Raw genomic sequence first — 22,030 nt, forward strand, 5'->3', positions numbered from 1 at the left:
TTCTTAAACATCCCTAACATATCTGCCTCTACTATATCCCTGGCAGTGTGTTCCATGCAGTCAGTACTCTGTAAAAAAAGCTACCTCTAACATCACCTGCTACACTTTCCTGCAATTACCTTAAAATATTGTCTCTTCGTATTAGCCATATCCACCCTGGGAAAAGGTCTCTGGCTGTCCACTGAATCTATGCCATTTATCATCTTGTTCACCTCTATCAAGTCACCTCTCATCCTCCTTCATGCCAGAGTGAAAAGTCCAAGCTCGCTCGGTTTAGTTTCATAAGACATGCTCCATAATCCAGGCAGCATCCTGGTAAATCTCCTCTGCATCGTGCACACTCGATACGGTAGTGTAATCTGAGGTACTGCAAAAAGAACTGACCATAAACGGGTAGAATTAAGGATTCGAAAATGTGACAGGAAGGTTAAGTGAAAGGGGGATTGGCTCATATCTTACTATTGCTGTCAAAAACAGAAGAAGACTGCAATAGTAGTGATCTCTAAAGTAGAGAATTAATTCACAGATTGATACAGACCAAGGGTGCCAGCGCAGTAAATTGATGCACTAAACACCATGCCACTGTGCCACCCTGCAGTGCCTCCACTCTATAGTGATCCCTCTTGCATGACAAAGCTCCAAGCAAAACCCAATAGTTGAGTTCAAAACTACACAGCAATTTCATTAAAATACTGGCTTATGGTTACACACTGATAACTTGACATCTGACCATACCATTCTAAGCAACAGAAAAGTCTTCCCTCCTGTTTAACTTCAGGTAGCCATTGAGGAATTCTCAACCTTCTGAATTCAGCACTGAATTTAATAACCACTGCTCACATTCAGGCAAAAAGTGCTGGCAAACCTTCTCCCACAGATTTCCCCACGAGGTAAAGGACAGTTGAAGAAGTTTGGTATGGGCCCCTAAATCCTAAGAACTTTCTATAGGGGCACAATTGAGAACATCTTGACTGGCTGCATCACTACCTGGTACGGGAGCTGTATTTCCCTCAATCGCAGGACTTTGTAGAGTGGTGTGGACAGCCCAGCGCGCATCTGTAGATGTGAACTTCCCACTATTCAGGACATTTATTGAATTGAATTCAATTGACTTTATTTCTTACATCCCTCACATACATGAGAAGTAAAAATCTTTATGTTACATCTCCATCTAAATGTGCAATGTGCAATCATAGTAATTTATAATAAATAGAACAGTCAATGTTATATAGAGTACACTCAAATCAGCGTGAGTTCAGCAGTCTGATGGCCTGGTGGAAGAAGCTGTCACGGAGCCGGTTGGTCCTGGCTTTTATGCTGCAATACTGCTTCCCGGGTGGTAGCAGCTGGAAAAGATTGTGGTTGGGATGACTTGAGTCCCCATTGATCCTACAGGCCCTTCTTATACACCTGTCTTTGTAAATGTCCTGAATCATGGGAAGTTCACAACTACAGATGCACTGGGCTGTCCGCACCACTCTCTGCAGAGTCCTGCGATTAAGGGAGGTACAGTTCCCATACCAGGCAGTGACACAGCCAGTCAGGATGCTCTCAATTTTGCCCCTGTAGAAAGTTCTTAGGATTTGGGGGCCCATACCAAACCTCCTCAAGAGTCTGAGGTGAAAGAGACGCTTTTGTGTCTTTTCCACCACACTGCTGGTGTGCACAGATCACGTGAAGTCCTTGGTGATATGGATGCCAAGGAACATGAAACTGTTTACCCTCTCAATCCCAGATCCATTAATGTCAATAGGGGTTAGCCCATCTCCCAAGATAGGTGTGTAAAAAGGGTTCGAAGGAATATTGGGGACCCGAGTCACCCCAACCACAATCTATTCCAGCTGCTACCATCCGGGAAACGATACCGCAGCATAAAAGCCAGGACCAACAGGCTCCAGGATAGCTTCTTCCACCAGGCTATCAGACTAATTAATTCATGCTGACTCAACTGTATTTCTATGTTATACTGACTGTCCTGTTGTACACACTATTTATTATAAATTCCTAAAAATTGCACATTGCAAATTTAGATGGAGACGTAACAAAGATTTTTACTCCTCATGTATATGAAGGATGTAAGTAATAAAGTCAATTCAATTCAAAATCAATTCAAGAAGTGAGGATTTAGAAAGCAAAAATAGCTTAGGGATTTGGAGTGAAAAACAAACTGCTAGAAGAACTCAGTCTATACAGGGAAACAACTGCTATTTCAGTTTGTGACCCATGATCAAGCCTATTTCCTTTCACATATAAATTCCACATACTGTAGTGCAAGTGGTTTCACTAGAAAGCCAAATTATCTCGAAGATCTAATTAATATGAAAAGCTACAAACAAGAGAAAATCTGCAGATGCTGGAAATACAAGCAACACACACAAAATGCTGGAGGAACTCAGCAGGCCAGGCAAGCAGCATCTAGGAAAAGAGTACGATTGTTATTTTGGATCGCAACCCTTCCGCAGGACTAGAGAAAAAAAGCTGAGGAGTAGACTTAAAGGTGGAGAGAGGGAAGCGAGAAACATAAGGTGATAAGGGGGAAAAAGATGAAGTAGAGAGCTGAGAAGTAAATTGGTGAAAGACACAGAAGTCTGGAAGAAAGAAGAGGGGAGAGGAGCACCAGTTGTATAGACATGTCTATCCATGGCCTCCTCCACAGTTATGATGAGGCTACACTTTAAGTTGGAGGAAGGACACCTTATATTCTGTTTGGGTAGCCTCCAACCTGATGGTATGAACAACAATTTCTTAAACTTCCGGTAATGTCCCCCACCTCCTCTCTTCTTCAGCATTTCCCATCCCCTTTTCCCTCTCTCACCTTATCTCCTTGTCTGCTCATCACCTCCCTCTGGTGCTCTTCCCTCATTTTCTTTAATGCGGTCTCCCTGATGACTACACCTGCAGGAAGTGCAGCCAACTCCAGCTCCTGAAAGACCGCATTAAGGAGGTGGAACTGGAGATGTAGGAACTGAGGATCATCTGGGTGGCAGAGCAATTGATAGATACGACTTTTGAGTAGGTGGTTACACCCAGAGTGCAGAATTCGGGAAGTAGATGGGTGAATAAAGAGATAAGGGAGAAAGAAGTCAGTGTAGTGTCCACCTGTGGTCATTCCTCTCAGCAACAAGTATATCCCTTTGGATACTCTGAGGTGGATGACCTACCTGGGCAAGGCAGCAGCAGCCAGACCAATAGCACTGTGGTCGGCTGTGAAGCTCAGAAGGGTAGGGTTGAAGCCAGGCGGAGCTATAGTCATAGGGGATTCGATAGTTAGGAGGACAGATAGGAGATTCTGCAGCAGCAAAAGAGACGCCAGGATAGTGTGTTGCCTCTTGGGTACTAGGGTCCAAGATGTCTTTCAGCGGTTCCAGAATATTCTTGAAGAGGAGGGTGAGTAGCTGGAGGCCATGGTACATGTTGGTACCAATGACATTGGCAGGAGAGGGGTAGAGGTCCTGCACAGTAAGTTTAAGGAGTTAGGAAGGAGGCTGAACAGCAGGACCTCCAAGGTGGTAATCTCTGGATTACTCCTGATGCCACAAGCTAGGGAAGGTCAGAACAGGAAGATAACACAGATGAATGAGTGGCTGAGGAGATGGTGCAGGGGGCAGGGTTTCAAGCTCTTGGATCATTGGCTTTTCTGGGGAAGGGGTGACCTGTAAAAGTGGGACGGGTTGCACCTGAACTGGAGGGGAGGGAGGTTGGCGCACAAGTAGAGACAGCTTGTAGAAAGCTTGTGAAGAAGGATAAGCAGATGATAGAGCAAAGAAGCACTCAGCTTGATGGTTTGTGATGTGTCTATTTTAATACAAGGAGTATCATAAACAAGGTGGATGAACTTAAGAGCATGGATCAATACGTGGAACTTTGACATTGTGGCCATTACAGAGACTTGGACGTCTTAGGAGAAGGAACGGCTACTAAGTGTGTCAGGCTTTAGATGTTTCAAAAAAGGACAGGGAGGGAGGCAAAAAAGGTGGGGGAGTGGCATTGTTAATTAGGGATAGTATCACAGCTGCAGAAAAGGAGGAAGTCATGGAGGGATTGTCCACTGAGTCAGTGTGGGTGGAAGTCAGAAACAGGAAGCGGACAATATCTCTACTGAGTGTTTTTGCTAGACCCTCCCAATAGTAACAGAGACACTGAGGAGCAGATACAGAGGCAGATTCTGGAACGGTGCAATAATAATAGGGTTGTTATGATGGGTGATTTTAACTTTCCTAATATTGACCAGCATCTCCTTACAGCAAGGGTTTAGATGGGGTGGAGTTTGTTATGTGTGTTCAGGAAGGTTTCCTGACACAATATGTAGATAAGCCAACTAGAGGAGAGGCTATACTTGATCTGGTACTGGGAAATGAGCCTGGTCAGGTGTCAGATCTCTCTGTGGGGAAGCATTTTAGAGGTAGTGATCACAACTTTACCTCCTTTATCATAGTGCGGAAGAGGGATAGGAACAGACAATTTGGGAAAACATTTAATTGGGGTAGGGGGAAATATGATGCTGTTAGGCAGGAATTTGGGAACATAAATTGGGAGCAGATGTTCTCAGGGAAACGCACAGCAGAAATGTGGCAAATGTTCAGGGAACATTTGCATGGCGTTCTGCATAGGTATGTTCCATTGAGGCATGGAAAGGATGGTAGGGTAAAAGAACCATGGCATACAAAGGATGTAGAAAATCTAGTTAAGAAGAAAAGCTTACGAAAGGTTTAAGAAACTAGGTACTGTTAGAGCTCTAGAAAATTACAAGGGTGCTAGGAAGCAGCTCAAAAATGAAATTAGGAGAGCTAGAAGGGGCAATGAGAAGGTCTTGGTGAGCAGGTTTAAGGAAAACCTCAAGACTTTTTACAAGTATGTGAAGAGCAAGAAGATGAGCCATGTGAGAATAGGACTAATCAAGAGCAATAGTGGAAACATGTGCATGGAGCAGGAGGAAGTAGCAGAGGTGCTTAATGAGTACTTTCCTTCAGTGTTCACCAATGAAAAGGACCTTGGCAATTGTAGGGATGGTTTACAGCAGACTGAAACACTTGAGCATATAGACATTAAGAAAGAGGATGTGCTGGAGCTTTTGAAAGGTATTAAGTTAGATAAATCGCAGGACCAGACGAGATATACCCTAGGCTACTTCGGGAAGTGAGTGAGGAGATTGCTGAGCCTCTGGGGATGATCTTTGCATCATCAATAGGGATGGGAGAAGTATCAGAGGATCAGAAGGTTACAAAATGTTGTTCCCTTGTTCAAGAAAGGGAATAGAGATAACCCAGGAAATTATAGACCAGTGAGTCTTACTTCAGTGGTGGGCAAGTTGTTGAAGATCCTGAGAGGCAGGATTTATGAGCATTTGGAGAGGCATAATATGATTAGGAATAGTCAGCATGGCTTTGTCAAGGGTAGGTCATGCCTTATGAGCCTTACTGAATTCTTTGAGGATGTAACTAAACACATTGATGAAGGTAAAGCAGTGGATGTAGTGTATATGGATTTCAGTAAGGCATTTGATAAGGTTCCCCATGCAAGGCTCATTCAGAAAGTAAGCAAGCATGGGATCCAAGGAGACCTTGCTTTGTGGATCCAGAATGGGCTTGCCCACAGAAGACAAAGAGTGGTTGTAGATAGTTCATACTCTGCATGGAGGACGGTGCCCAGTGGTGTTCTGCACGGATCTGTTCTGGGACCCCCTCCTCTCTGTGATTTTTATAAATGACCTGGATGAGGAAGTAGGAGTTGTTTGTAAGTTTGCTGATGACACAAAGGTTGGGGGTGTTGTGCACAGTCTGGAGGGTTGTTCGAGGTTACAGTGTGACATCGATAGGATGCAGAACTGGGCTAAGAAGTAGCAGATTGAGTTCAACCCAAATAAGTGTTAAGTGGTTCATTTTGGTAGGTCAAATTTGAAGACAGAATCTAATATTAATAGTAAGACCCTTGGCAGTGTAGAGGATCAGTGAGATCTTGGGATCCGTGTCCACAGGACACTCAAAGCTGCTGCTAAGTGTTGTTAAGAAGGCATATGGTGTGTCAGCCTTCACCAACTGTGGGATTGAGTTCAAGAGCCGTGAGGTAATGCTAAAGCTATACAAGATCTTAGTTAGACCCCACTTGGAGTACTGTGTTCAGTTCTGGTCACTTCACTACAGGAAGGATGTGGATACTATAGAGAGAGTGCAGAGGAGATTTACAAGGATGTTCCCTGGATTGGAGAGCATGCCTTATGAGAACAGGTTGAGTGAACTTGGCCTTTTCTCCTTGGAGTGATGGAGGATGACCTGATAGAGGTGTATAAGACGATGAGTAGCATTGATCATGTGGATAGCCGGTAGCTTTTTCCCAGGGGTTAAATGGCTAACACAAGGGGGCATAGTTTTAAGGTGCTTGGAAGTAGGTACAGGGCGGTTGTCAGAGATAAGTTTTTCACACAGAGAGTGTTGGGTGCGTGGAATGTATTGACGGCGACGGTGGTAGAGGCTGATGCAATAGGGTCTTTTAAAGGACTCTTCAATAGGTAAATGGAGCTTAGAAAAATAAGAGGGCTATGCAGTAGGGAAATTCTAGGCAGTTTCTAGAGTAGGTTTCATGGTCGGTGCAGCATTGTCGGCCAAAGGGCCTGGAATGTGCTGTAGATTGTTCCAAAAAAAGGTTGGCACAACATTGTGGACTGAAGGACCTTTACTGTGCTATACAGTTCTATGTTCACAAGCCCGAGAAATAATTAACACTTCACTTAAGTAAAATGAGTTTCTCATATGTAATCAATGCTTAAAAGGACCTGCTCATCTGATTGCAATAACAAAATGGGAGTGTGCTTTTTTTCATGAAACTAATAATTATTAAATATATTGTGACCTTTTAAGTTTGCCCAAAGCAAAAGGATTAACAGTTCAAACAAATCAAAAACAACGCCTATTCTCTCTGAACCAACACCTTTAGTAAACAGGTTTAATGACATCACCACTGGGCTGATTGGAGCCATTGATTTCAGCTCACTGGCGTTCGGAATAAATCCCTCCCTTCCATATTTAAGTGATCCAATCAGTGTTGGTGCTCACAATTTGACTGCAATAATTGCAATACATCTTTTAAACCGAACTGCGTCTGTCCTCTACCGACAGGCACACACAGATTCCCAACACAAAATACATTTTAAAACTTTACTCTTTATATTTTACACTTTAATACAAGTTTTAAAATCTATTAGAGTTGAAAGATTGAATACATTTAGAATGTAGCTTATATAAATACATTCACTGAATGAGAATGAGAATCAGAATCTGGTTTATTATCCCTGACATGTTGTGAAATTTGTTGTTTGTGGCAGCAGTACCATGCAAAAGAGAGCAGAATCGTGAGGTAGTGTTCACAGGTTCATGAAATCTGATGATTAAGTGTCCTTAATAATGGAGTCACTTTCTTCAGGCATTGCCTTTTGAAGATGTCCTTGATGCTGAGGACGCTACTGCCCATGATGGAGCTGGCTGAGATTATAACCCTCCGCAGCATTTTCAGATCCTGTGCATTCACACTTTCATACCAGACAAAGTAGAAAAGTACAAAGTCAATTTATTATCAAAGTACATATACAAACCTGAGATTCATTTACTTGTGGGCATTCACAGTAAGTATCAGAAACACAACAGAATCATTAAAAAAAAAACTGCCCTCAACAGGACTAACAACCAACATGAAAAAAAACAACAAACTATGCATAAACTATGAATAAAAGAAGATATAATAATGGGGAGGGAGAGGGGAAGGGGGAAGGGGGAAGGGGAGGGAGGGGGAAGGAGGAGGGAGGGGGAAGGAGGAGGGAGGGGGAAGGAGGAGGGAGGGGGAAGAGGAGGAGTTGATGACAAATATCAAGAACATGAGATGACGAGTCCTTAAAAGTGAGTTCATAGGTGTGGGAATAGTTACGTAAGTGATGGGACAAGAGAATTTGAGTGAAGTTATCCCCTTTGGTTCAAGAGCCTGATGGTCAAGGGGTAATAACTGTTCCTGAACTTAGTGATGTTGGTCCTGAGGCTCCTGTACCTTTTTCTTGATGGCAGCAGCAAGAAGGAAACATGGCTTGAATGGTAGGGGTCCCTGATAATGGACGCTGCTTTTCTGTGACAACTCTCTAACCTTTAGGAAATCCTGCAAGAAGATTCCCAAGTCCCTTTGCACTTCAAGTTTTTGTATTTTTTCTCCATTTAGAAAATAGTCTACCTCTTCAATGCAAATGCATGACCATACACTGTATTCCAACTGCCACTTCTTTGCCCATTCTCCTAATCTATCTAAATCCTTCCAGAGCCTATTTCCTCAAAACCATCTGCCCGTTCACCTATCTTCATATCTTCTGCAAACTTTGCAACAAAGCCATCAATTCCATCATCCAAATCATTGACATACAAGGTAAAAAGAATCAGTCCCAACACAGAACCCTGAGGAACACCACTGGTCACTGGCAGCCAGCCAGAAGAGGCTCCCTTTAGTCCCAATCTTTGCTTCCTGCCTTTCAGCCACTGCTTTATCCATCGTGGAATCTTTCCTGTCATGGATTCGTAGCTAATGTCAAACAGACTCTAGATGGACTGAACGATATAAATCAACAGGCATGAAACAGCACATCCTGATTCCTTCCCATCACTTTGCCCAATTTTAACCAGGCCAGCTTGATAAAGTCACTAAATAATTATTAGCAACAAATCACCTGTAGTACCAGAGGAAATAACTGGACCACTGTTACACCAAGTTCAAGAGCGCTTACCGTGCTACCCCAAGCCCACTGGTAAGTCTGATCACCTGGCTGTACTTCTACTCCCTGAATATAGGAAGAGACTGAAGACTGCAGCACCAGTAGCGAGGACCAAGAAGGTATGGAACAGGAAGGCACAGGAGCTCTTAAAGGACTGCTTAGAATCACTGGACTGGACTGTGTTCGGGGAGTCATCTTCGAGTCTGGATGAGTATGCCACAGTTGTTACCGACTTCATTAAAACCTGTGTGGATGAGGGTGTGCCTACGGAAACTTACTGTACATTCCCACACTAAAAGCCGTGGATGAACCAGGAGTTTCATCATCTGCTGAGGGCTAGATCTGTGGCATTAAAGTCTGGCAATCCAGTTTGCATAAGAAAACCAGCTATGCCTTGCAGAGGCTTATTTAAAAAGCCAAGAAACAACTCTAGGAGAACTTGCAGGCCATATCAGATGCACATCAACTCCGGCAGGGTTTGTAGGCTATTACAGTACTTCCTACAAAGCGACACCCAGATGAATGAATGGCAGCAATGCTTCACTACCAGATGAGCTCAATGCCTTTTATGCTTACTTTGTATGGAGAATATAAGTACAGCTGTAGTTGATAAACAGTATCTTGACATAGGTATTTACGTTGTCCAGGTGATCCAAGGCTGCATGGAGCCATTGAGATCGTGGTACAGCTATGAGGATCCCTGCAGCATCCGATGACCCTGTGATCTCTGTCTCAGAGGCTGACAGCAGGCTTTCTTTCAAGAGGGTGAATCCTCTCAAGGCAGCAGGGCCCGATGGAGTACCTGGTACATCTCTGAAAACCTGTGCCAACCAACTGGTGGGAGTATCCAAAGACATTTTCAATCATTCACTGCTACATTCGGAAGTTCCCACCTGCTTCAAAAGGACAACAATTATATCAGTGTCCAAGAAGAGCAGTGTGAGCTGTCTCAGCGACTACCATCCAGTAGCACTCATATCTACGGTGATGTAGTGCTTTGAGAGGTCGGTCATGGCTAGAATCTACACCCATCTCAGGAAGGATCTGGACCCACTACATTTTGCCTATTGCCACATTAGGTCTACGGCAGCCACGATCTCAATGGCTCCATGCAGCCTTGGATCACCTGGACAACGTAAATACCTATGTCAAGATACTGTTTATCAACTACAGCTCAGCATTTAACACCATCATTCCAACAATAGTGATCAAAAAACTACAGAACCTGGGTCTCTGTACCTCCCCCTGCAACTGGATCCTCAACTACCTAACCGGAAGACGACAATCTGTGTGGATTTGAAATAACATCTCCACCTCACTGACAATTAACAATGGCACTGCGTAGGGATGTGTGCTTAAACCACTGCTCAACTCTTTCTCATAACTGTGTGGCTAGGCATAGCTCAAACAGCATCTACAAGTTTGCTGATGATACAACCAGTGTTGGCAGAATTTCAGGTGGCGTCGAAAGGGCATACAGAAGCAAGATATACCAATTAGTTGATCAGCGTCGCAGCAATAGCCTTGCCCTCAACATCAGCAAGACCAAAGAGCTGATTGTGAACTTCAAGAAGCATAGACGAAGGATCACAAACCAATACACATAGAAGGATCAGAAGTGGGGAGAGTGAGAAATTTTAGGTTCCTGGGTGTCAGTATCTCTGACGACCTAACCTGGACACAACATATTGATGCAGCTATAAAAAAGGAAAGACAGCTGCTATATTTCATTAGGAGTTTGAGGAGATTTAGCTTGTCAACTAAAACACTTGAAAACTTTTACAAGTACACCGTGGAGAGCATTCTGACTGGCTGCACCAGCATCTGTTATTGGGGGGGTGGTTACAGCTCGAGATCGAAATAAGTTGCAGAAAATTGTAAAATTAGTCAGCTCTGTCATGGATACAAGCCTCCACAGTATCCAAAACATCTTCAAGTGGTAGTGCCTCAGTGGTGTCCATCATTAAGGATCCCCACCACCCAGGACATGCCCTCTTCACAGTGTTACTGTTGGGGAGGAGGTACAAAAGCCTGAAGGCACACAGTCAATGATTCAGGAACAGCTTGTTCCCCTCAGCGATTTGACATTGAACCCATGACCATATCTCACTACTTCTCATTTCTGATATTTTTGCATGACTTATTTTAACTTCACTTTAATAGACATACATACACAATACAACTCAGATCTTTTTTTCTGTATTTATCAAGTATTAAAGTTAACAAATTTCATGACATTTGCCAGTGATATTCAATCTGATTCTAATCCTGAAGTGATAACCATCTCCTTTGTCTTGTTGACATTAAGGAAGAGGTTATTTGCCTGGCACCAGGCCTTGAGCTCTAGCAGCCTATGCCAGAAATTAGAGAGGATCGGGGACAGGAGAATGAGTTTGCGAAGCTGAAAATCTAAAGGTAGATAAGTCACCTGGGCCAGATGGGTTACGGAAGAGGAAGCTGAAGAGATCATGGAGGCATTAGTAATGATCTTTCAAGAATCAATAGATTCTGGCATGGTTTCGGAGGACTGGAAATTGCAAATGTCACTCCACTCTAAGAAGGGAGGAGTTAGAAGAAAGGAAATTATCAGCCAGTTGGCCTAACTTCAGTGATTGAATAGATGTTGGAATCCATTAAGGGGTACTTTGAGACACATGATAAAGTAGGCCAGAGTCAGCATTGTTTCCTTAAGGAGAAATCTTGCCTGACAAATCTGTTGGAATTATTTGAGGAAATAACAGGCAGCATAGATAAAGGAGAATAAGTGGATTTTCATAAGGCTTTTGACAAGGTGAGGCACATGAGACTGATTAACAAGGTAAGAGGCCATGGTATTACAGGAAAGATACTAGCATGAATAGAAGATTGTCTGGTAGACGCAAAGAGTCGTCAGAATATTCTGGTTGGCTGCAGGTAACTAGTGGTGTTCCGCACAGGTGGTACTAGGACCACTTCTTTTCACATCATATATCAATGATCTGGATGACGGAATTGATGGCTTTACGCCAAGTTTGCAGAAAATACGTAGATAGATGGAGGGGCAGGCAGTGTTGAGGAAGCTGAAATACTGCAGGAGGACTTAGACAGATTGGGAGAAGAGGCAAAGAAGTGGCAGATGAAATATAGAGTAGTGCACTTTGGTAGGAGGAATAAAGATTATAGACTATATTCTAAATGGGGAGAAAATTCAAAAATCAGAGCTGTTTAGAGTCCTTGTGCAGGATTTCCTAAAAGTTAATTCGCTGGATAAGTAGATGACAGATGCAATGTTGGCATTCATTTTGAGTGGACTAGAATATAATACTGAGGCTGTATAAGACATTGGTCAGATCGCAGTGGAGTATTGTGAGGAGCTTTGGGCTTCTTATCTAAGAAAAGATGTGTTGGCATTGAAGAGGGTTCAGAGGAGGTTCATGAGAATGGGGGGGGGGGAATCTCATTGAAACCTATTGAATATTGAATGGCCTGGATAGAGTGGATGTGGAGAGGATGTTTCCCATTGTGGATGAATCTAGGACCAGAGGGCAAGCTTTAGAATAGAAGGATGTCCTTTGAGAACAGAAATGAAGAGGGATTTCTGCAGCCAGAGGGCAGTGCATCAATGGAATTTATTGTCACAGAGGGCTGAGAAAGCAAAGTCATTGAGTACATTTAAAACAGAGGTTGATGGGTTCTTGATTATTCAGGGTGTCAATAATTACATGGAGAATGCAGGAGAATAGGGTTGAGGATAATAAATCCTTCTGAAATGGCAGAGCAGACTAGGTGGGTCAAATGATCTAATTCTTCTTATGAATTTATGTGCCGGGAGAAGTCTGCATGTGTCAACATGCATCCAGTGCATGTCCCCAACACACTAACCCTAACTCATACATCCTTTTTTAGAACGTGGGAGGAAATCGCAACTCCCAGAGAAAACCCACGTGGTCACGGGAAGGAGGTACAAAACATTATATAGACAGCAGTGCAAATTGAACTCCGATCATACAGTTGGTGCTGTAAAGAGTTATGCTAACCTCTAGGCTATTGTGCTGTCCCGAACTCCTCCAGGGAGGGCAGCCTGCTGTCCTTACATGCCTGTTGTGTGCAGAACTCAATCCACATCACAGTGACTGACTCAACTGCCTCAGAAGTGACTCAGAAAGCCCAAGGGATGTGGGCTCAGATGTCCGCATCACAACAAGGAGTACCAAAAGAGGTATTATACCTTTTCAGCTTCTGTCTTGGAGCAGTCGCCTGTCCGCCTGCGTTTAAAGCCAGAGTTTTACTGGGTACCAAGTTTTTCTTGCTGCCCGCTGAAGGAGCTTGCTGGTTTGTGGAGGTCTTGGGACTTCGGCGTTTCAGTTTCTTTTCCTCCATTCTGTTGACTTTTCAGCATCTGCCAATAGGAATACAATTGAAACGAATGTTAGAAGACTTAAAAATATCCAGAGAAGCATCAGCTGATACCCATATGGTATCTTCAATTCATAAATATTCCAGAAAAAAAATGGGGTTGAAATCCTTTAAATTTCTTTCCTTGGAAGCAAGGTGATCCTGAACTATACACAAAATTGAGGTCAACCTTCGTAAAGTCATCAGGAATGCCAAGAGACAATAGCAAAGTTCAAACTAAATTTAATATCAAAGTACACATACATCACCAGATACTACCCTCAGATTCATTTTCTTCAGGCATTCACAGTAAAACAATAGAATCAATGAAAAACTACACACAAAGACCCACAAACCAATGTGCAAAAGAAGACAAACTACAAATACAAAAAATAAATAAGTAAATAAATAATATTGAGAACATGAGTTTGCATTCCTTGAAATTGAATCCATAGATTGTGGAATTTCAGTTCAGTGTTGGGGTGAGTGAAGTTATCCCTTCTGGTTCAAGAGCCTGATGGTTGAAGGGTAATACCTGTTCCTGAACCTGGAGGTGTGGGACCCAAGGCTGCTGTACCTTCTTCTCGATGGCAGCAGTGAGAAGAGAGACTGTCCTGGATGACAGGTACTACTTTCATCTGGCAGCGCTCCATATAGAAGTGCTCAATGGTTGGGAGAGTTTTACCTGTCATGAACTGGGCTGTATCCACTACCACTTTAGGCTTTTCCATTCTGGGACATTGGTATTTCTGTACCAGGCCATGACGCAACCAGTCAGCATTCTCTGTACTATGTACCTGTCAAAGTTTGTCAAAGTTTTAAATGACATACAGAATCTGCACAAACTTCTAAGAAACTACAGGTGCTGCTCCTTGAACTGCAGTGTGAATTTTTTTTCCCAGCTAGAGTGGACATGGTCTTCACTGCACAACAATGCCAAGAGAAATGCAGGGTGCAGAACCTTCCACTATACGTGGACTTTCTCAACCTCACTACAGCCTCTGACACCAAAGGCTGAGAGGAATGATTGAGCACCTTCCTCAAATTCAACAACCTGGTCAAATTCATCCATATATTACCATTGCTTCATGATGGCATGCAAACCACTATCCTAACTAATAGATCCACAACAGAACCAATCTCAATAAAGCCTGTGGCACATAAACCAAAATATTACCATAAATAAGTTAATAAAATACAATGCAAAATGTATATCGTGCACTGCACAGGCAAACAGTAAACATTTCGGTGTCCTAGTGACAAGACTTCGGTGGTGACAGGGTGTTCATTAGTCTCACAGCCTGAGGGAAGAAGCTGTTACCCAGTCTGACAGTCCTAGTCCTTAAGCTCCTTTACCACCTTCCTGACGGTAGTGGGTTAAAGACATGGTGGGATGGGCGGTATGGATCCTCAACAATGCTTGTACATAAGAGCATAAGATATAGAAGCAGAATTAGGCCATTAGGTCCTTCATTTACAATGCTCCCAGTAAATGTCACAAATAGTGGGGAAAGGGACCCCATTGGTCCTCTTGGTAGCTTTTTACTGTCTTCTGTTTTGTGTTGTGGTCCGAGGCCATGCAGCTTCCGTACCACACGATGCAGCCAAACAGGACACTCTCAATGATGCTCCTGTAGAAAGCTGTTGGAATGGGGGTGGGGAGCCTGGCACGGCTTAATTTCCTCAGAAAGTGTAGATACTGCTGTGCCTTTTTGACTAACGAGGAGGTGTTGTAGGTCTAGGTTAGATCATCCATTATGTACACACCAAGGCTCTTCACTTTCTCCACAGCAGAGCCATTGATGTGCAAAGTACAGAATCATCTGTTTTGTTTTGTCCATGTTGAGACTCAGGTTGTTGTTCTCACACCATCTGACAAGCCTCTCTTTATGCTGACTCATCATTGTTGCTGATGAGGCCAACCACTGTTGTATCATCAGTGAACTTAAAGATGCAGTTTGAGCTGAATCTGGCAATGCAGTTGTGAGTCAGTAGCGTGAACAGCAGCGGGCTGAGCTCAGCCCCGAGGACACCAGTGCTCAGTGTGATGGAGCTGCAAACTCAGACTGACTGGGGTCCTTCTGTCAAGAAGTTCAAGATTCAGTTTCAGACAGGGGTGTTAATTCCAACGAGGACAGTTTACCCACCAGCCTCTGAGGGATGATCATGTTAAATGCCAAGCTGAAGTAGATGACCAACATCCTGGCATAAGGCATTGTTTACTACATGGGACAGGACAGAGTGGATGGCCAAGGCTATCGCATTGTCAGTGGACAGCTTTAAGCAGTTGGCAAACTGGAAAAGGTCCAATGTAGCTGGAACGTAAGATTTTATACAATCAAATGGCTTCATGACTGTTGAAATCGGTGCCACTGGGTGGTAATCATTTAGACCAGTTACCGTCGTTCTCTTGGGCATCAGAGTGACGGAGGCTGCCTTAAAGCCTGCAGATGTCCTCAGAAGGCAATGTCCATCATGAAGGACACCCACTAGCCAGAAAATGCCCTCTCCTCATTGCTACCATCAGAGAGAAGATACAGCAGCCTAAAGACACATGCTTATCGTTTTAGGAGCAGCTTCTACCCTTCCGCCATCACATTTCTGAACAGATAACAAACCCATGAACACTACCTCACTATTTCTTTCATTATGTAGAAAATACTACATATTTCGCATTATAATTTATAGCACTTTTATGTTTTGCATAGTACTGTTGCCACTGGCTCTATAACACCACCTTCTGAAAATAAAGGCTATTGATCACCTGATATACACAAGGGAACGAAAAATCAAAAAATGTTCTTGCTACAGTCAGTGGCAAGCATCAGATATACTGGTAGATTTAACATGAGGATGAAAGCTAGTAATCGTTCTAGTAGCTATGTGAATATTAGCTACCACATTCACCAATGTTACGACTGTGGTTCTGGCACAAATTAATAATTCAAATTAACTTCACTGCAATAGTATCAGCTTTGCATGTCTAAGCCTATGAAACAAAAACAGACATCTGACTGCAATGCCCTACGAAGGATTGTGAGGACTACTGAGAGGATCATCGGCATCTCTCTTCCACCCATTGGAGGTATTTATCAGGAATGCTGCACACGCAGGGGCAGTGGCATTGTCAGTGATCCCTCCCATCCACCCAACCATCAACCAGAAGATACCACAGTATTAGGACAGGAACTACCAGGATGAGAAACAGCTTCCTCCTCCAGGCTGTAAGACTACGGAACTCCCTGCCCCCACCCAGATCTCATCACATATGATGCACCAGTAGCATTATACTGTTTACTTTTTAAACTTGTGTCATATATGTACTTTATTATTTATTAATTTATTTGTGCTAATATTACTTTATATGTTATGTGTGTGAGTTATATCTAATGTGTTATGCATCTTGGTCTGGAGGAATGTTGCTTCGCTTGGTGGCGTACATGTGTATGCTCAAATGACAATAAACTTGAACTTGAAAGATTAAATTAATTATATAAATTCACTGTGTGTTAATTGGTCAATGGGTGTAATTGTGCTGCACCATGCTGTATTTCTAAATCAAATAAATGAACAATTTGGAGTCAGTCTGTGAGATTACAAGATTGTTCTGTGATGTTCTAATAAACTTTGGTTTCTTGAAGCAACTAATCAAGTGAACAATCTGTGTTCCAAACCGCCAGACATTCTTTGTTAATGTGATAGCAAGTTCAGAATCAGATGTCAGGAACCACACTAAAAATTCCACCCCAGGATGACTCAGGATCCTGCACTGATTGACGCAAGAACAAGTATTCACTTGCTTTTAATTGTCTACAGTGAAGTTCCAGAGCAATTACATGTAAAGACGCACCAATGGTTTGATGAAACTAAACAACACTTCAACAATTTTACTGCTTCATAAGTTATAGGAGTAGAATTAGACCACTCACCCATCGAGTATACTTCACTAGTAATATAGCAAACGTTTAAAACACTGTATACGCAATCAGCAACTGGAAACATTCATAAATAATACAAAGAGATGCAGACTCCATTGACACTTTTACACAACAGCTCAAAACCTATTTATTTAAATTTGCTTTTAACTAACATTAATTTGTCCTTTATTTTGATGTGTGCACTTTATCCCATTGCAAAGCACTTTGAACTACAGTTTTTGTATGAAAAGTGCTCTGCAAATAATAGTAATTATCACTATAATCAAAGGAAGTTAAATAGGCAACCGAGAAAGATTGGGAGATGTGGGTTGTGTGAGGTGAAGTAAATGGGGGAAGAAGATATTATGGAGCATAAACGCTGACAAAGTTCAAATTGATCAAATGGCTTGTTTCTATGTAAAAGGGTTAATCAGCACTCATTTAATGACCAATTAAATCATAAGTGTTATGGGAGAATATAACTTGGCAGTCACTGCCTTTCTCTTGACTTGCAATCTTCTCACAGCCAACTTTGGCAAAGGATCAAAAGTTATTTTCTTCATCTTATGCCAAAGTTACTCTGTGATTAGACAGTAGGAAAAGCTATTCCTGATAAACCTTCACTAATACTCAACATCTATATAACAGAGCACTTCTACCTTGTGGGTGAAAGGCCTGTACTGTGCTGTTCTATGTTCTATCAAATGGAGGGAATGGTTAGAGTAGATTAAAAGGTCGGCACAACATTGTGGGCCAAAGGGCCTGTACAGTGCTGTAATGTTCTGTGCTCTACTTGCCGTACACTGTCGGTCACCACTGTAGTGTAGTGGTTAGCTTGAAGCACTGTCCACAAGGAATTTGTACATTTTCCCCGTGACTGCATCGTTTTCTCTGGGTGCTCCGGTTCCCTCCCACAGTCCAAAGACATACCAGTTAGTAGGTTAATTGGTTGTTGTAAATTGTCCTGTGGTCAGGCTACGATTACTGGGCAGTGCACCTATCCCACACTGTATCTCTAAATAAATAATTAACTACCCTCTGACAATAAACCTGAAACTTAGCCATAACTTCATATTAATCATTTCTTCTCAGTGTTTCATGAAGAGAGGAAACTGGTAAAGTGATGTGCCTACAACACTGTAAATCTGAGAAAATTAGAGAACATGTACTTTTATGTCAGATTACAGATTTTGTACTTAACATATTGAACAGTCCCCTAGTACAGTAATCATACTGGCTCTTGGTCTTGCCGCATTCTTGTTCCTCTGCCCTGGAACATCTAATAATTAAGTGCCAACCATTCAGCTTACCAAGAGAGTTCCCCTACATGACCCTGACTGCAGCTTACATGCTGCCAAAAGCCGATGTTATACAGGTGCTTGAGATACAAAATGAAACCAAGTGACATAGTTAACAAGGCTTTGCTCCCAGATGAGCTCAATGCCTTTTATGCTCACTTTGATCATCAAAGTATTTAGGCACCTTCACAAACTCCCATAGCCCCCGATGACCCTGTGATTTCAGTCTCTGAGGCCGATGTAAGAGCATCCTTCGGGAGGATGAACCTATGGAAAGCATCCGGCCCAGAAAGGGTATCTGGCCAAATACTAAAGACCTGTGCTGATCAACTGGCTAGGTATTCACTTCTCACTTCAGCAGTCTGAGGTACTCATCTGCTTCAAGCTGCCTTCAACTATACTGGTGCCGAAGAAGACATGTGGTAACCTGCCTCAGTGAATATCATCCAGTAGCACTTACATCAACTGTGATGAAGTGCTTTGAGAGGCTGGTGATGAAACATATCAATTCCTGTCTGAGAACCGGCTTGATCTGCTCTAATTTGCCTACCATCACAACAGGATGACAGCAGATGCCATCTCATTGGCTCTTCATTCAAACCTGGAACATCTGAACAGCGAAGATGCATATGTACATTAAGATCATCTTTATTCATTACAGCTCGGCATTCAATACTATCATCCCGTCAAATCTAATCAGTCAGCTTCAAGACTTTGAACATAGAACACTACAGCACAATATAGGCCCTTCAGCCCACAATATTGTGCCAACCCTTAAACCCTGCCTCCCATATAACCCCCCCAACCTTAAATTCCTCCATATACCTGTCTAGTAGTCTCTTAAATGTCTCAATGTCTGATTGTGTAAGTGGATTCCTCAATTTCCTTACTTGCAGACGCATCAGTTCGGATTGGCAACAACATCTCCTCAACAATCTCCATCAGCACAGGTGCACCACAAGGTTGTGTGCTTAACCCCCTGCTCTACTCACTTTATACTTATGATTGAGAGGCTAAGCAAAGCTCCAATACTGTATTTAAGTTAGCTGACAACACCATTGACTGTTGAATCAAAGGGAGTGATGAATCAGCAAAGAGGAGGAAGATCAAAAATCTGGCTAAGTGGTGCCACAATAACAACAATCTCTCATTGAATGTCAGCAAGACCAAGGAGATGATTATTGAATTCAGGAGAAGAAAACCAGAGGTCCATGATCCAGTCCAGGAAATCAGAGTTGAAGAGGTCAACATCTTTAAATTCCTCAGTGTTGTCATTTCTGAAGATCTGTCCTGCATCCAGCATGCAAGTGTCATTATGAAGAAAGCACAGCAGCACCTCTACTTCCTTAGGAGTTTGCAAACATTCCGCTTGACATAGAATTTCCAGAGAAAACAACCCAAGTTTATCCAACCTCTCATGGCCTCTAATCCAGGCAGCATCCTGGTAAGCCTCTTCTGCACCTTCTCCAAAGCCTTAACATTCTTCCTCTAGTGCTGCGACCAGAACTATATGCAACTCCAGATGTAGCCTAACCAGAGTTCTATAAAGTTGCATATAACCTCTTGACTTTTGAACTCAATGCCTCGATAAATAGAACAAACATTCCATAAGCCTTCTTAACCACCCTCTCGACCTATGTAGTCAATTTCAAGGAGCTATGAACTTGCACCCCAAGATCTCTCTGCTCAGCAGCACTGTTAATGTCCATCATTAAGGACCCCCATCATCCAGAACATGCCCTCTTCTCATTGCTACCATCAGAAAAGAGGTACTGAAGGCACACACTCAACAATGCAGGAACAACTTCTTCCCTACTGCCATCCAAATTGTGAATGGACATTGAACCGATGAACACTACATCACTACTTTTTTTAAAAATTTCCTTTTTTGCACTACTTATTTAATTTAACATATAAAAAACTGTAATTCACAGTTTTCTTTTTCTCTCTATTATTATGTATTGCTTTGCCTTGCTGCCACAAAGTTAATAAATTTCGCGACATATGCTGGTGACATTAAACCCAATTCTGATTCTGTTAACTATAAAAAAAACAAAGACTGACAAACAACAGACAAATTGCGCAAATCAAAATAATATTATAAGAACAAGTTGTCGAGTCTACATATACATATATATTCCAACAAGCAATAAATATCAATTAAGAGGCCAAAGCTGGTTTTTGCTCTACAGGAGATATAATCTAGATCTGTCATTGTTATTGCCTGACAAGGAAAGATCAAATCTTTTAAACACAAATCTGGCTCTTCCCTACCCCATGGAAAATCAGTCACCGGGTAACAGAATAGCATAGCAGGCAATGACACTGTCTTACAGCGACAATTACTGGGTTCAACCCTGACTTAGGTACTGTCTGTTGTAGTTTATATGTTCTTGTGGATGAGAGTTCTTTAATGACTGATGCCACCTTAAAAAATGTGGCATCCTTAATAGGACTCCCATCACCCAGAATATGCCCTCTTCTCATTGCTACCGTCGAGGTGGAGATCCAGGAGTCTGAAGACACACACTCAACATTTTAGGAACAGTTTCTTCCCCTCTGTCATCAGATTTCTGAATAGGCAATGAACCCATGTACACTACCTCACTATTTTTTTTTGCTTTCTTTTTCACTATTTTTTTCCACATATATTTCTTATCGTAATTTATAGATTTTTAATTATGTATTGCAAGGTACTACTGGTGCAAAACAACGTATTTCATGACATATACTAGTGATATTAAACCTGATTCTAATGGGTTTCCTGCAGGGAATGCAGGGCCTTCCCACATCACAAACACATCTGGCTGTTATCTACATACTACTAAAACCCTCATGCTCTGTCTGTCTACTTGTACCTCCAATTAGCGCAAACAGTGCATTACAGCAGCACTTTTTTTTGGCTAATTCAAATTAAAATGCGCTAACTTACAGAATGCAGGCAAAGTTCAGGGTTATATATTGGTATAAAATTGCTCATTCACCAATAACCAACAGGCTGGCTTTCACCCGAGACCCAATCGGCCATCATGGAAATCGGGACGCGACAGCCCGACGCATGCACACGGCCAGCCTCAGCAGCGACACCTACCGGAGTAAAAGGGCAGGGCAGCTCTATTTCATGGGGTCACATTCTGCTAATTATCACCATCAGCATGTGCAGGATTGGGAAAGATCTAACTGCCACCCATCGATAAGAGATCATTAAATCTTATTGTAATGACGTACTCCGAGACACCCATAAAACCCTTTGCTGCAGTCAAAGGACAGTGGTGACAATATCACATCCATTTAGGAGAGTGCCAACCACATCATCAAGAATAATCAGCATCCTTTGGTGTTAGTGCTTCGTATCTTCTATCCACCATTAGGGTAAAAAAAATAGTCAGCATAATTATGCCGCGTGGAAAGGGAACAGGGACATTATGGTCAAGAGATGACACCAAATGTCATCGGGAAGCGGCAAGGAGAGGGAGAGAACAAGAATCGGATGAGGCCAGGGCCACACGACTCCAGGATCAAAGAATCAGGACAAAAAAAGATGAGAGAAGAAGAGACAGAGGAGGAGAGGCATGCGTGTTTCCAGGATCAGAGACAAACAATAAACAGCGGAAGAGATGAAGAGACGGGGAATGAATGGGTTGCACGTCTCCAGAATGACAACGAGAGGCACAAGAGCAACACTTACAACACGCTGGAGG

The 22,030-nt window shown here is 42.6% G+C and overlaps 1 protein-coding gene across 2 annotated transcripts in view; it reads right to left on the reverse strand.

The window, feature by feature from the left end:
• ccdc28a (coiled-coil domain containing 28A) overlaps positions 1-22,030 on the reverse strand; it is a 50,558-nt gene that overhangs the window by 18,455 nt on the left and 10,073 nt on the right. For both annotated transcript variants that reach the window (XM_063055161.1, XM_063055162.1), the window contains exon 2: positions 12,948-13,118. In XM_063055161.1, the coding sequence (XP_062911231.1) occupies positions 12,948-13,099 (152 nt within the window). In that variant the 5' untranslated portion in view covers positions 13,100-13,118. The remainder of the gene's footprint in view (positions 1-12,947; positions 13,119-22,030) is intronic.

This window comes from Mobula hypostoma, chromosome 8 (genome assembly GCF_963921235.1).
Source record: "Mobula hypostoma chromosome 8, sMobHyp1.1, whole genome shotgun sequence".
NCBI lineage: Eukaryota > Metazoa > Chordata > Chondrichthyes > Myliobatiformes > Myliobatidae > Mobula > Mobula hypostoma.